This window comes from Equus caballus, chromosome 18 (assembly GCF_041296265.1).
Source record: "Equus caballus isolate H_3958 breed thoroughbred chromosome 18, TB-T2T, whole genome shotgun sequence".
NCBI classification, from domain to species: Eukaryota; Metazoa; Chordata; class Mammalia; order Perissodactyla; family Equidae; genus Equus; species Equus caballus.
The window spans coordinates 47213373-47230471 of NC_091701.1; the positions used below are offsets into that span (position 1 = coordinate 47213373).

The 17099-nt window shown below is 33.7% G+C and overlaps 1 protein-coding gene across 2 annotated transcripts in view; it reads right to left on the reverse strand.

Moving 5' to 3' along the window:
- Nucleotides 1–17099, reverse strand: part of SCN7A (sodium voltage-gated channel alpha subunit 7) — an 86677-nt gene that overhangs the window by 44326 nt on the left and 25252 nt on the right. For both annotated transcript variants that reach the window (XM_014732516.3, XM_023623077.2), the window contains exons 6-10: nt 15716–15807; nt 10757–10963; nt 7223–7292; nt 5322–5463; nt 906–1112 (exon numbers count right to left, since the gene is read on the reverse strand). In XM_014732516.3, coding sequence (XP_014588002.2) covers nt 906–1112; nt 5322–5463; nt 7223–7292; nt 10757–10963; nt 15716–15807 — 718 coding nt within the window. The remainder of the gene's footprint in view (nt 1–905; nt 1113–5321; nt 5464–7222; nt 7293–10756; nt 10964–15715; nt 15808–17099) is intronic.

Consider the following 17099-nt stretch of genomic DNA (forward strand, 5'->3'; position numbering starts at 1 on the left):
CATACCTTAACAGCTCCAGGTAGGGGTGTTAGAAGACAGGGCTAAACCTATCCCTCTCCAAACCAAGGAAGAGGTTTGAGGTTGCCAGGTCCTACGGAATACAAGAAAGCTACTTCTGGTTGCTTCCTGGGTCCTGTTCTTACTTTTAGCACACTTACATCACAATTTAGATTTTTAAAGATAATTTTCTACAACTTCTTTAATGCTACTTCTGTCATGGAAACTTTTAGAGTCATAGAACAAATCTTTTACTATGAGGCTAAAAGTCTGAAAATATATTCAAACATAACACTAAAGCTATTGAAAATTAGGTTAAAACCTTATCAAGTTTTACTAACCACGGATTTAATTATTCCATGGATAAAATAATACCCTATGTCATGATGCATGGTGCATTTCTTCTTGAAGGAGCTAGAAAGCCAAAAAATGACTTTTTTCTCTTTCTACAACTTCAGTACTGTCCTTTTCTGCATGCTTTTAGTATTTCATGATTGCTGAATTGTGGAAGGCACTACCCCTTTTGAGTTGAATGCTGCAATTTTCCAAGTTAATTCTGATGTGCTGTCTGAAGCAAGTTTGAATTAATAAACTATATCTACATTAAGAAAAGTCAGATTTGAAAAAGCTATAATATACTTATAGTTTATCAGCAGCAGTAATACACGTTTGGGAACAAAAAATTTGTGTATATTAAAGAAATCTTTAAAGATGTTGGTCACTATTGCCACAGTGCAGCCAGGAAAGAACGTTATATAGCAAAAGTGTTCTTATCAAAATCACTTTTGATCTTCTTATCAAGAACCACACACAGATTTTGACCATCTGGTAGAAGGCAATCTACCCCAAGACCTTGAGAAGATAACTCAAACTCTGTGATTCTACGAAACATTGAAAAAAATTTTTACCTCAGCTGCTTCATTTCCTTCTTGAAATTCTTTTAGAGTCTGCTGAAATTCTGGTTCAATCTTCTTAGCTTTCTCAGCAGCTGTCTGCTTTTCTTCTTCATAGGACATAGCAAGTATGCCCAAGAATAAACTCGCCATATAAAAAGCAAACCAAAAACTTATCACAACAAAAAATATCATGTAGACTTTCCCAGAAGCATAGAGGATCTAAGAAGAGGTGGACAATAAGACAAAGACGTTATTTGTCTTCCTGTAATCACCTATTTTAAAATGAGAAATGTAATTTTGTTATGAAAATAATTTAGCTATAAGTAGAAAGTAATCACAGAACAGTTTAAGTTCCGGCTCTACCTGAAAAATTAAGCAAAAAGCTCTTCAACTTGAAGGTATAGATGTAAGATACAAAATACATGGTAATACCTAAGGAATAATTTAGTAATTTATTTAACTTAGAGTATTTGACTTTTATATCTTCATTAATAGAGAAAACATACTGAAAGTAAAAAATTTTCATCTCTCAATAAAGAAAGCTGGGCAGTCTGAATATGGAAGATTGTTTCCTTAGCAGTAGAATCTTTAAATATATAAAATTCAATGAAGTCAGAGAATGAATGTTTGGAGATTATTTTCTTCTGACCATTACTCTATGGAAACACCATAACAAGGTACAAGGTCAGGTCTACTCAAAGTGTGGGGAACAGGAATATTTCTGTCAGAATAACTGCTTTGGTGAAGAACCTTTAGGCAAACTACATGCGAAAGTCATATAATTCACTTATATGAAGTCAACTAATGAATAGAAAAATACAAGATTTTAGATTTCCAAACTGAGCATGGACTAGATTTTATTTCATAATAATTAACTAAGAGATCAAAAAATTTAAAAATTTAGAAAATTATGAGTAGACACTACAAATCCAAAATACAGTCCACTGCTTTATCCTCATTGACTAAATTGAACAAAATTCAAGAAAACAAATGAGAATAGTTTTAATTTTTAAGCATCCATTTGAATTAATAGATAAGTATTATTTACAGAAAATATTGTGTTGATATAACAGTTACTAATGTTTACAGATTAGTAGGAGTTCTAACATTCAACCAGAAATAATTTCTGATTAATCCATAGTATATTTGTCTTTAAAAGTATTTTTAACAAACCCTATTATCCCAGTGAGTCAGCTATTTATGATTTGGTTAAATATTTTTCCCATTGAACTAGCTGTCATATACATTGGTACATTCAAGAGTCAGTAATAGATACTATGGAGTATATCCCAGGCCACGAACATTAATAAACATTTATGTTTATTACCTCATTAATTCTGTGCAGTACCTTTGTGTGGTATTTACTGTACTATTATTTCCAATATGCAGAAGAGAGATGAAAATGAGATAGGCAAAATGACTTGCCAAAGATCTCACAGCTATGGGGGAATGCCCAAATCTACAACTTTTTTTCTTTCCACCATATGAAGCTGGCAGAGGATAAAAGTATACACTCTTATTAGGATGGAGAAGAAGACAAATTCTAGTTCTATTATATTTTACTATAAAATCGGAGCTAATTATAGCCCCCATATAATAGATTTGTTAAAAAATCAAATGAAATGATACATGCAAAGATCGTAGCCCATGGTAAGGATTCAATACACATTAACTATTGTTAAGCTTAACTCCATTCCATGAAGACTGATACTTGGTTTTGTTCCTTTCTGTACCCATGGTGCACCAAACAGTACTTGGGTCAAATAAATATTTGTTGAATGAATGAAGAATGATATTCTCCAAAACATGAGCTGTACTCTTTGGGGATAATTCCTGAATTTCCCTAGCCATAATCAGTTTAGTTTAGGGCAATGCTTACAGTATAAATTCAGTCCAAATCAAAGCAAGCCTTATCTACTCTAGTTAATAAAAACTTAGAGTGTGGGGCCGGCCCCATGGTTGAGTGGTTAAGTTCGTGCGCTCCACTTCAGTGGCCCAGGGTTTCCCTGGTTCGGATCCCGGGCGCGGACATGGCACTGCTCATCAGGCCACGTTGAGGTGGCATCCCACATGCCACAACTAGAGGGACCCACAACTAGAATATACAACTATGTAGTGGGAGGATTTAGGGAGAAAAAGCAGGGAAAAAAAAGAAGATTGGCAACGGTTGTTAGCTCAGGTGCCAATCTTAAAAATAACAAAAAGAAACCTTAGAGCGCAATAATGATGAAGGTCCTGAATGGACTCCAGCACCAGGGCACTTCCAGACTGACTGCTCATTTCACTGGTAGTGAAAAAGCATCTCCCTTAAACCAATGCTAAGAAGAAAAGTAGCTAACATACTTTGAGGGCAGTAAAGAAAAAAAAAGCAAGACATTTACTATTGTATAAAGTGGCACAATCCATAAATATTCATTTATGTTTTTGTTTATTAAAATTTCATTAGGCATTTCTATGTGTTAGATGCTGAGAACACAAAACTTTAAAGAAGACAAAATATTCCTTCTTAGGTAGTTCATCTCCTAGTGGGAGGAAGAGCTGAACAGGCAATTAAAATAACTGCTATCAGAGGCAATTATAGGGTACTGTGGAATTCTGGTGTAGGATATGCCTAACTCTGAGAGAAGGGCTTGGGGAAAAGCTCAGAGAAGAAACCTGGCTTTGAGGCATGAATTTGAGGCATGAGACTGAAGACAGAAAGAAATGTGAATTTAGGCAGAGGGTACAACATACTCTGAAACAAGAAATTATGGGAAAAGCTCATTTAGGAAATCAAATAAAGCAGAGAGTTTATATTGGGACATTGGTAAGAAATAAATCTGGAGAGCATCTCTCAGTTCCTATGGGAACCTCATCCCATAGGAATCTGGAAACCACTGAAGGATTTTTAGAAGGAGGATAACAAGATAAGATTATTTTAGAAATAAGTTCCTAGTGTTGTGGAGGAGGCAAACAGTTTGGGAAATAGTATAAATGTTAATCTTACAAAACTAGAAAAATATAGTTTGCATAAAGAAAAATGCAACTTGTAATATTTTCATATACTTCTTTTACTAGAAATATACTTGTGCTACATGTATGTTTAGTTTACTTGATTTTAATTTAATAATATATCATGAACCTTTGTGCCAAAAATATATCACATAAACCTATCATTTTTACTGGCCTGTACACACACCCACACACACCATAATTTATGTACCCAATTATAAAAAGTATGGTGTGTGTGTTTAAAAAAAGAATGTTCTCCTTCAACTACAAATATTTTTGGAATTTAAAGTAATTTATTTATTTTATCCAATATCCTTTGATAGTAACTACACTGCTAAAATAACACTGCATAGTCTACTGTGATAAAACTCTTAAAGGAAAACTGGATCTCCATTTTAACGAGTATTATTATCTTTCTGAGAAACTACGGCACACAAATAATGAGTTATGAAGAAAGACACTCAGAATTTGGATTTCAAGTCTCAACAGCAAGTCTGTTATAACTGGAGCACGGTTGAATATATTTATTTTTTTTAGCAACTGTTTGTTATATATGTTTTTTTCTTTTTCTTTTCTTTTTTTTTTTGGCAGAGAAGGATTTGCCCTGAGCTAATGTCTGTTGCCAATACTCCTCTTTTTTTCTCCCCAAAGTCCTAGTGCATGGTTGCATATCCCAGTTTAAGTCCTTCTAGCTCTTCTGTGTGAGCCGCCACCACGGCATGGCAACTGACAGACAGGTGGTGTGGTTCCGTGACCAATAAGTGAACCTGCGCAGGCAAAGTGGTGAAAATGCTGAACTTTAACCACTAGACCCTAAAGGCTGGCTCTGAATTTTAAAGGGGAATAAGAAGAAATAGAAGAATTGAGGAGAAAGAATACATTGTAGGCATTCAATAAATAATTGCTTAATACATGGTAATCTCATAGGTTCAAAATTTTTGACTAAAGAATTAGTACCTAGAAATGCTCTTTACTTAGTTAATATCGAATGTATGATATTACAGAGCATAACAGTGATCTCTGGCAGATATTAGTGTTGTAACTTTGGGGAGGTTATTCAACCACTCTGATCTTACTGTCTTCATGTATATATACAGATATATATATATATACATATATACATACATATATATATACTGATCTTGCAGTATATATCATATATATATATACTGATATATATACATACATATATATATATACACACTGATCTTGTAGGATTACTTCAAAGATTAAATGAGATATCATACATAAGGGCACAGACTTGGGCACAGTGTTAACATATAGCTGGACATTCAACAACTCCAGTTCTCTTTTCTTCTATCCTCAACTTCTTTTCCACATAAAAATTTAATAAACTCCATTACACTTGACCATTATTTTAGAAGGGAAGAGCATGGCACCATTCTTACATGCAGTGCGGATTCTCTCTGTTCTTACCTGGTGATAAAGTGCTTCAGGGTAATCCTGTGTCATTAGCCGAAATAGGGCAAGTAAGGCCCAGCCAAAACTGTCAAAATTTGTGTAGCCATCATCGGGGTTTATGCCAGCTTTTACACACACATATCCTTCAGGACACTGACTAAGAAGACAAAGAAAGGAAAAACTGTTTACTCTTACGGGACTTTTAGATTATGGCCAAATCCTAAATATAGAAACCTGCCCATGAATCATAGAGGGCTCCCTTTTCCACAGGGAGTAACTGGTCTTCTCCCAAACAATTCCCAGCAAAAAGGCTGCAAATGAGTTAGATTTTAAATTGATATAAGTGAGCAGTTGTTAATTAAGCTAACAGAAAAAAGGGCCTCACGAACAGTTTTTGCCAAGCCTTTGTTAAAGATTTCTTTACAACCCAATATCAAAGAGAAAGAATAATTGATGGAAAATAACACTGATAAAAATACAACCGCAGTAGGGGAGGGCTTAATTTTCAAATGATCTCACCTCACTCCCTGAGATCCCATTATTTAAAGGTGAGAAAACATTTATCACATCAATAATTCGGGAGCAGTACTTGCATTTCAGTAGAAAGATCAGATTAAACATTTATTTCATTTCCTTTCATGGAGTCTTCATACTTTTTTCTACTGGGGGCTTGGGTGTTGTGGTCAATTATTACAGCAGTGGCCTCGTATTATCATACTTTCCCCTATCCACACCCTTGTATAGCTAGCTTCCACATTATTCTGGCTTTGGCCATGAGACTTGTTTTGGACATTTGTTAGCAGTTAACAAATGTGATGTAAACATAGGTTTAAAAAGTATTTGTGCATTGAGGTTGCTAAATTGCTGACCCACAGAATCTGAACAAATGAATTTTTGTTCTTGTCTTAAAGCATGAGCTTTTGGGATATTTTACCACACAGTAAAGTATGATGGGTACAGGTGCAACATTGCATGACTTTCTCTTCTGGCCTTAAAATGCATCATTGCGATTCTGACTATCCATGACCAGATAATTTCAACAAGCATTTCAGGTCATATTTGAGTTTGGGATGTCCATAAAAACAGGTAGCTAGAGTGAGACTGGGTAGACATCATGTGATGGAGGCGAAATTTAGACTTGAGAATAGAATGGAATCCCAGCGGTAGCTGGGCAAAAAGAGTTGAGCAAGTGACAAAATGGCTAAATCATCTGAATAAAAGTAAACTACATAACTCATGCTCCCCTCCCACCATGTGCCTTTCGTCAATCTGGGCCCCAGGGCCTATGAAAGAGCTGAGCCTACAAATGGGTGTCAAGTCATCCCAGCTGAGAAAGTAACATAAGAAATTACATGAGTCATAGTACTGCTGAGAAGCACTTTACATAATTTTCTTATCTCTTCATCTGAAATTATAAGACAATAATACTTAAGAACTTTGTCATCTCACTGAAGAATTATTTATAAGCACCATTTTTAAGAACAATAGGCTCTTTGTTAATGTATATTATAATCATAAAAGATATACAAGCCATAAATAAGTGAAATAACAGCATATCTTCACTATTTCTTTTCTTCAAAGGTTTCTGGCCAAAGAAAAGATTATATTGTTTTTCTTGATAATTGTCACTAGCTCTCAGGAACACTGAATGCAGAAAATCAGATCCTTGTTTAGGTCCCAGCTCTGCCATTTACTAACTTCTTGACCTCGAATAAATCATTTAGCTAGTCTGCCTATTGCGTTTTCCTGTGAAATTGGATTAACAGTATTCCATATTGTACACTTCTCAGCATAGTTTTGATGATAAAATGAGATAATGCAATCAAATAGGAATCACTAGTAAAGCAATAATCATTCAATAAATACTACTGATTGGTGATACTGACTTGATAGAAGAAAATTTTAACACCACTTACCCAGCATCTGTTCCGTTGCCACAAAGGAGAGCATACCTTTCTCCTTCCAAATAGTAAAAGTTTTCTGTTTCTGAAAAATAAGAAAGAAATGATATTCTATATCTAATATTGAGTAAATAACATATCTGAAAGCTATTTAAATCTGCACAGATGAACAGTGCTCTCTAGTGTGAGAAGGAAGGAGCATATAGCCCAGCCTTTTTTATCTAGGAGGCTATCCTAGCATCTGATGCACGGGCCAGAAGACCTCAGGCAATTCACCTGTTTCACTGCACTGAAAGGGACAAAGCTCAGCACAGAAGGAGGAGAATCTCTTTCAAAATCAGAATTCAGAAAAATGAATATAACCAGCCAGGTATGACTAGACACTGGAAGGAAAAATTCCCAAGACTAATCTGTTTGAAAGCTGAGGTCCTCTTCTTCCAGGGCTTACTCCTGATGACCTTCCTGAGCAGAAGACCAGATTTTTCTGTCTGTAGGCTTAATTTCCATTCTCTTCCCATATTGAAGCTTATTTTTCTCCATGGAGCATCCCGTGCCAATTACTTTCCCTGATGTCATCTAATGTCCAACACAACCCAAGCTAATCTGAGTGATAGCCGTAGAATTTATCCAGGTATCCTTATCTGTTGTCAATCAAAATGTAAGTTGTGTATTTATAGATATCAGTCACCAGAGTTGGGAACATACATGCAAAAACATTGGTTTTTTCAGGTTTTGAATTCAAATCACAGAGATCAAACCCATCAGTCCTGAGGGTGTGTATGTGTATATATACACATATACATAGCATACATATATATATATACACACACATACAAATATATATATGCAACAATGTATAATCATATACACAAAATTGAAGTGTTCTAATCTTAAATAAAGTCACTTTAATTTGTCACCTAAAGTAATTTTAGAAAAATTTTTAAATCATAAATAGGAACCATTGATCAAACCTTTAAAATGGCAGTAAAAAAAAAAACGAAATTTGACATTAGTAGAACTGGGCAGTCTGAAGCACTTTCTAAATCCAAGGACTATGACATGGTAATTAGGTTAAATAATGTTTTACAAATCTAATATTTTCAGCAATTTCTAGCATGTTCTTTGAGGAAATGGAATGACTAGAACTGGAAAAATTTTAAAGTGTCAATCTTTAAAAAGCTATTTCTTTATAATATAATATTGTACTTTAACAAAGATGAAAAGAACCTGGATTCTATTTTCTTAGCAATAATCAGTGAAGTAGCAAAATTCATTTATTTTTTAGATAACTAGCATATTTTGTTACAACATCAAAGAAACCAAAGGGAATCTAAGATCTAACGGGCCTCTCCTGGTGTCCTCATCACCAGAACTAGGACCATGAAATAGATACATATAATAAGGAAACATTTCACATACTCATATACTAATAGTTTTGTGTTACTTGCATTATAATCATATTACGAGTAAACCAATGAGCAAAATTAATCAAGATTTGTTTTAGAACTTATTAAATCCAAAGTATAAATAAAATTAATGTAGAAGGACTATATAAGATTTATCAATACTTTATTTTTATTAGTTGAAAAATATGCTTTTATGCTCAATATCACTAGTCATTAGAGAAATGCAAATTAAAACCACAATGAGGTATTGCCTCATGCCTGTTAGAACAGCTATCATCAAAAAGACAAGAGATAACAAATGCTGGTGTGGATGTGGAGAAAAGGGAGCTCTTATGCACTACTGGTGGGATGGTAAACTGGTACAGCCACTATGGAAAAGAGTATAGAGGATCCTCAAAAAATTAAAAAAATAGAACTACTACATGATCCATGATTCCACTTCTGGGAATATATCCAAAGGTAACAGAAACACTAACTCAAAAAAAAAAATCTGCACTCTCATGTTTATAGCAGCATTATCTACAATAGCCAAAACATGAAAACAACCTAAGCGTCCACTGATGGATGAGTGGATAAAGAAATTGTGGTATATGTATACAATGGAATATTATTCAGCCATAAGAAATGAAGAAATCCTACCATTTCTGACAACATGGATGGACCTTGAAGGCATTATGCTAAGTGAAATGAGTCAGACAAAGATAAATAGTATTTGATCTCACTTATATGTATAATCTTAAAAAAAAAGCAAACTCATAGAAAAAGAGATCAGACTTGTGGTTAGCAGAGGTAGGGGTTAGGAGGATGGGGAATTGGAGGAAGGTGGTCAAAAGGTACAAACTTCCAGTTATAAGATAAATAAGACTAGGGGTGTAATGTACAAAGTGAGGACTATAGCTAACAGTCCTGTAGATACACAGGAAAGTTAAAGCAAATCTTAAAAGTTCTCATCACAAGGAGAAAATTTTTTTCTTTTATTCTTTTCTCCTTTCTTTTCTTTTTATTGTATCTATATGAGAAGATGGATGTTAGCTGAACCTACTGTGGTAATCATTTCACGATATTTGTAAATCAAACTATCATGCTGTACACCTTAAAAGAATATAAATGCATTTACTTTTTCTAAATACTGTCAGAAAGGACCTGATAATTTTAATATGAGAGAAAAATCCAACAGGAGAGTATGGCCTGGTGAGAAGGGAATAGGTGTTTTTGTGTGTATGTGTGTATGTATGAGGAAGATTGGCCCTGAGCTAACATCTGTGCTAATCTTCCTCTATTTTACGTGGGGTGGCACCACAGTGTGGCTTGACGAGCAGTGCTAGGTCTGCGCCCAGCATGCGAACCTGCAAATGTGCTGCTGCCAGAGCAGAGCGTGCAAACTTAACCACTATGCCACCTGGCTGACCCTGGGAATAGGTTTTAAAACCACACTGAGCTTAGTCAGAATCCTAGTTTTACCACAGAGCAGTTACAGTACATTGGAAGATTCACTGAATTTCTCTGAACTTCCGTTTCCTTGTTTGTAACGGGGGTTGTTTATATCTCCTCTGCAGGATTATGGTGAGGATATGTGGTCAGGCATGTGAATTACTTATGCATAAGAGATAAGCAATACAGATCTGGCATTATTTCTATTAGCCTAAATATTTTCAGTATTTACCAAAGTATAACTCAAAGCATTTAAAATTAACAGCAGTAATTGAAATCCAACAATAGTAAGAATTTCTATGACGTAGGCCATTTTTTGATTTATAAGGTCACCTCAAAATTTCTAACGAGTAAACTTACATTTATATTTTAAATAACTTTATGAAAGAAAGGTAGTATTATGAGGATTCTACTCTGATGAAATAGCAAATAAGACTTTGGTTATATTTAATTATTTTTTAAAGGAAAAATTTGCAAAATTTAGCAATTCCAAACTTAAGTTTTCCTGATTTAACTATCTGAAGATTGGAACTTTGTGATCCTGATAAATGAAACTGATCCAAATTAGTATTTGACCATCATTACAGCATTGACAGGAATGTATTTTGAAGTTGAATTTGTTCTGAAGTTGAGTGTTCAACATTTCTGTGAAGATTACTCTGCCATTAAGAAAAATGCTATTTTTTTGACATAGATGGCAAGTGATTCTTACCTCGAATATAATATGGGTTTCCAGTTCTGTTGTGCAGGGTTTCAGTTTCATTTTCTTGGGGCCATCGCAAACATTTATGCTTCAGGTTGCCCATGAAAAGCCCCATCCCAATTAAAGAAAATATGCTCAGAAAAAACAGAGTTAGGATAATGACACCAGTAAGTTTCTTCAAGCAACAGATCAGGATCCCTACAGAAGACTTCAGACCTGAAAAGAGAAAGTTTTGTTTTTGATAAAATAAAATATCTGAGTAAAGCAGCATTCGCAAACTTCTCCCATGGCAAATATGTACTCCATTGAAATCAATAGCTTTGTGTTTTATAATCTAATTCATCATTATCTAGGTCTAATAAGTAAAATAAATAAAAATCCAAATGTTGAGGTTTCTGTACTATGCTAATTTATTACACCTGACAAAATAATTCAGACGCAATATTTTAAAATTAGCTATTTATCTATTTCTCTTTTCTACATAAAGAATAGGCTTTCTTTCTTAGTTACTGCTTTTTGCATAAATCACCATCATGTCTAATCGTAAAGGTATAGATAAATCAAAATGAGTTGAAATGTTGTAAAAACAAGATTAGCTTGAAATAGAAGTATTCTACACTATTCTTTCACTAACTTTTTAAGAATTTAATTTTTGGACCTGATTAAGTAAAACATGAAAAAGTTTTAATTATTAGAAATGAGAATAACACACAACCATGATATATGGGCTGTATTTATATCAGAATACTTACTAATTGGGAATTCAACCTTAAAGCTGGCTTTATTTAAGAACATTCATTTTTCTAATTATTAAATAATACCTGCTCAATTCTGAACACATAGAAAGCAAGAAGAAACAAAAAACAGAAATAACATAATTGTACGTCATAGATGAAACTAACTTTGCTGCCCTCCCTCCCCTCCTTCCTTCCTTCCTTCTCCTTTGCCCTGGCTCTCTTCTTATTTGTTGGTCTGTTTGTATTTAGGATCTTAATAACTGCTCAGCTCAACAATGGATGAGAATAAACCAGCTCTGTGACGCTGAGCAAGTTATCAACATTTCTACGCCTCCATTTCATTAGCTTTAAAACGGGGGATAATAACACCTATTTCATATATTATTGTGAGAACTGAAAGTCTATTTTTTTAAAGTCACTTCCTCAGATGATTGGGCCTCTTGAACGTAGCAGAATAGGGCTGGAAAAAAGTCATTCTTATGATTAAAGAAATGTGATATCTAGATGAAGTGTACAATTTTAATTGCTAACATACTGAAATACATGTTTATAGCTTACTTTTGTTGCCACTTGGAATTATATTATTAGTTTAGTTTTCTTTTTTTTTTTTTTTGCCATATGCAGTCTTTTTTAAGTGTTAAATTAGAAATGGAATTTCCACGTCAAAATATATGACCACACTTAAGTAGTGATACAAACGTTCAGATTGTTTTCAAGAGATGTTGAACCAATGTATAAACAAAAGACTATAAACATATAGTTAAGCCTTCACTAAACTGAGACATTTGACAAAACATTATTGCCAATTTATTAGAAGAAAAATGGGATAACTTTACTTTGATGTAATTTCTGTGATTACCATAATGAACTTTTAAAATATGCATATTTGCACTATGTACTTTTTATTTGGTAACTGTCACGAGCCCTTGGTATATTTTTCTACTGAAAAATGCTTTTTCAAATTGTTTTGTTAGAATTATTTTTAAGAATAGCAACTCTTACATAAGAGTATGTGTGTGAAGTTTCCTGTGGAGCTTTAATTTTAGTGGTGACAATTTGTTTGAAAGCAAAACAAGTCACCATCAAGTTTCACAGAATCAAGTTTATTAATAATTTTCACTGTTATCTGCCGCATGCCAATTTTTATTTTGATTTCCTGGTATAACTTTCCCATTCTTTTTTCTTTTAAACTTTCATTTTGTTTTAGTTTAGGTGTAGCTCTTGTGGAGTTTATCTCTAATTTAATATTAAAGTCTCTGAATCTTGACAGAAAAATTTAAGTGAATTGCATTTATTTTCATAAATTGGCATTATTTTTGGATTGGCCTTCACCATTTTGTTTTTTGATTTTTTTATATTCTCTTTATGATTTACTATGTATCCTATCCTTTCTAAGTAAACTTTAAATTTCTTTTTTTCTCTAGTATTTTAGATAAAATATATCCATTTTGAGAACCTGTATCAAACAAGTTCTTATTTTGAACAAACATGTACTCTCTACATCAAAAACAAAACTGCCCACTATAGCCTCACCATATAAGGAAATAACCGTATGTACGTTCTTATATTTCTCCATTCCCACTACTCAGTTTTTAATATAATTTAGGACTTTTGATCTAGTTATAATTGTTGAATTTTATCTATTTTGCACTGTATATTCTCTTTCATGATTTATAGGAAAGGTAACATTCAAATTCTTACACAGGCTTGTCAGGAAACATGAATTCATGCAAATAGGGAGTGGAGGGGACTTAGATGACTACGCCCAGCGTAAAGGGGCAGCTGCTCCTCAGCTACAGCTGGTAGCGGCCAGGCAGGTCTGTGGGTGGATCAATGCTGACAATTCATCCAAGTTAACTTAGATTTTAATGTTAAAATCACCAGATTTTTATAATGTTGGCATCTATTCCAAAGTTTTCTAAAACACAAACAAAATAGGACTCTAGTTCAAAAATGATCCACAGATGTTCATGTTATAACTTCTGATTTGTAATATTTGCATTCTGTTTTGCAACCCACTAACAACATTCATTTGGAATTCATTCTCTGTTGAAATGATTTCAGAGTTCATTGTGATTAGTTTGGGTACTAAATCTTCCCACTGTTGAATATTTTACTTTCATACTTTTGTTTGTCGGTAGACATTCAGGGAAGATACACATGTGAAATTTCAGAACCCTTGCCAGAGCTGAGAATACCTCTCTGCTGACTTCATGCGTGAATGACAGACAGGTATAGAATTCTGGTGGCACAACCTTCCTGCCTACACTTCCCCCCAGCAACTCATGTTTAATATTATCAAGAGCTCTAAGGAGGATCTTTCCAAAGGCTCTTTTCTTTGCTTTTTTGCTTACAGGGTTTTCAAAAGACTTTTATTCTCTAATCTTTTAAATTTACAAAATTTCATATGTCTAAGTGTATATTTTAGTTTTCTTTATCTAGTCTAAGATGAGCCTTTTCCATTTGTGGCTAAGGTCTTTCTCAAGTTAACGGATTTAAAAATTTTTTTCTAGAGTATTTTTGAATAATTTGTCTTTTATATTAGTCTGGTCTCTTTTTTAGGATCACTACTTATTCATAAGATGGAACTTAGTTTTCTCTTTCACGAATCCATCCCATTCATGTTTCTGCTGTAGTGATAGAGAATTTCTCTAGTTTTTCTTTACACATGTGGTTTTGTTTTACTCTGACATAATACTATGCAGATAAAACTATACTTTACTGCTTCTATTACCATCGAATATTCACCATGGGTACTATAATTTTTATCACTTCTTTGTCTTAAAGGTATTTTTATTTGTCTATTTTATTATCTCATTTTCATCTTCTACTTGAGAGAGTCTAGGTTTTCCTCTATTGGGACTACAAAACAGATGATTTCTAATGTTTGCTTCTCTTTCTTAGAACACATTACTTTTAAAGAAAAAGAGAGGGTTATTTTCATTCTCTTAAATAACATGTTTCTCTTTCTGTCCTGTAAAATATTGTCATACACTTTATATTGCTGGTATGTGCCTTATTTTCTTCCTTGAAAAAAAGAGGAGTTCCAACGAGCCTGTGTGCTCTCTATTCTAGTGAGTGTAATTTTCTTGTATTAACTGGGATTTCCTGATTTCCTGATTTATAGAAATAATCCTTACCTTTGATGCTGAGATGAAGATGCAGGTGATGCAATTTTATGTTCTAGTAATTTGTGGAGAGTAGTAAGGGAGTTAGGACTGTGGAAATTCCTACAAGGGCAACTCTCACTGCTGGTTTCTTTACCGGGTTTGGTGAAGCTGCCATGCCACAGACCATTTTTATTAAACAGTTTTATTGAGATATAATTCATAAACCATACAACTCACCCATTTAATGTGTATAATTCAACATTTTTGTATATCCACAAGGTTATGCATCCATCACCACACTCCTCAATCTTTTTGCTGTTTTTCCCAGCCTGGACTCCAGGTACAAAGCATGCGTATGTCTGGCATTCTTCATGGTATGCCAGTGGACAAAACCTGCCTGTAGGTCTTATTGTTGGTATTACTACATTTGCACCTAGGTTTATTGATCCAACTCTTTCATGATACTTCTGACTCATAGCAGCTAAAAAACTCTTGAGTGGAGTTGTTCCTATCTGATTGTTTTTATACATTCTGAACAACAAATTAGAAGTTGCTGGTGGGATTCTCTAGGCTATCTTCAGGAATGGGAGTTGTAAATTAGTCCTCAGCATCTTCGGTCAATGTGGTCACAGCTTTATCTTATATAGGAGAACCTCCATTGTGGCTGCGGATGCACCCTCTCCAAGCACTCAGAGCTAAGGAGAATTTATCTTATATTATTTTCAGTGCAACTGGTGTTTCAACGCAATAAGGAAAAGAAGAAGGTAGACTAGATATCTGTCTAGACTGCTATTTCTCTCAGAAGTCTAAGGACAATTTCGTAAGTTCATATTTAAGAAGTAAGAATAAATAAATAAGAAAAAATAGAAAAATAATTTATTTTGATTGATCTCTACACTTTACGATCTCTACACCCACCTCAAATAATTGACAGTCAAATGTGATATTTTTTCTTACCTTTCCAGGAGTGAAATATATTTAAAAATCAAAAAGTTCATTGATTTCAAAGCTGAAACACTGTCCAATTTAATATTTCTCCAAGGAATAATAGAGGAGTTCGAATGACTATATGGAAGCACGTAAAACAAAATTAAGAAAAGGAACTCAATGTTATTTCTTACCTTGGTTTAAAGGAATGATTTTCAAAATTCTCAAATTTCTTGTAATTCTAAATATTAGAATGAATTTTAGAGGAGAGTATCTTGTTATATGCCTGTGGAATTAGATTAGAGTTATTTAGAAATCATATTGAGTCTAGGCTACTTATCTTCAGCTTTTTAGATGCTTTGAAACTTATTTTAAAACTGGATATCCAAAGTTTCCCTTTTCTCAATATTCCATTTTGCAAATAGTTTCATTATTGATCAGAAGACAAAGATTCCTACAAAGTGCAGGATAGCCAAGTAAATATTAACCCACAAACAAATCAGGAGAGTTCATGAAATTTTGACACTGTGAGTACTCTTAGATCCATATCAAATACTTTATATTATGTTCACAAATATTTTACCTAATTAATGAAAAAATAGTTAAAAATAAGAAAAATCCATAGTTTCTTAAAGGAATGAGCTTCATTTTTAAGCATTTAAACTGATGATGACGATGATGATGATAGTGATGATGATGATAATGATGATGACGATGATAATGGTGATGGTGATGATAGCAGAAGGCAGGGTGTGTAGTGGTTAAGGGCCCAGAATCTGTAGCCAGATTGCCTGTGTAGAAATCCAGATTGTCCCCACTATTTTCTAGCTGTGTGACATGGAAAAATTGCTTAATCCTTTCTTGCCTCAATTTCCTCAAAAGTAAAGAAGGAATAATAATACTTTCCAATTCTGAGGCTTTTTGTGGGGATTAAATAGGTTAATATATGTAAAGCGCATAGAAGGGCCCGTGTCACACACTAAGGACTAAGTGTTAGCTAAGTGTTTGCTAACAGCAACGGCAACAGCAGAAATAATGGTACAATGGTAGTAATAGATAATAATTTCAATGATATTAGCTACTATTTTTGGATTGCTTACAACATGGCAGGCACTGATTATGCTGTTTATAAAGGTTATTTCTTTTTTAAAAAATTGACCCAAAATCTACAATAGAACATTATTTTAAACTATTTTAACAGGAGTTTGATGCCAGTGATTATTTCCTTAGCCATAAAACAGAGTACACAAAATAGAAGCATTAAAAAAAATAAACACACATGTAAATCGTTAGAATTTAATATAACACTCTAGAAAATGTATGTGTTTGTTTAAAACATCTTATTCTGATAGCTGGTATATTTACTGGTCTTAAGCAATGTAGGTAAATAAAATATAGACTGGAGACAGAATCGAATATTCTAGGATCCTCTTCTAAGTCTCCAGCAGGTTTTCCGTTCACTGAAACAATCATTTAAAATGTAAAAATTCAATCTCTATTGTTTTCGCTTCAGATAGTAAACAGAGATAATATCCATTCCTTTCATTTTCATTGCTTATTCTGAGGAGTTTGAGCTGC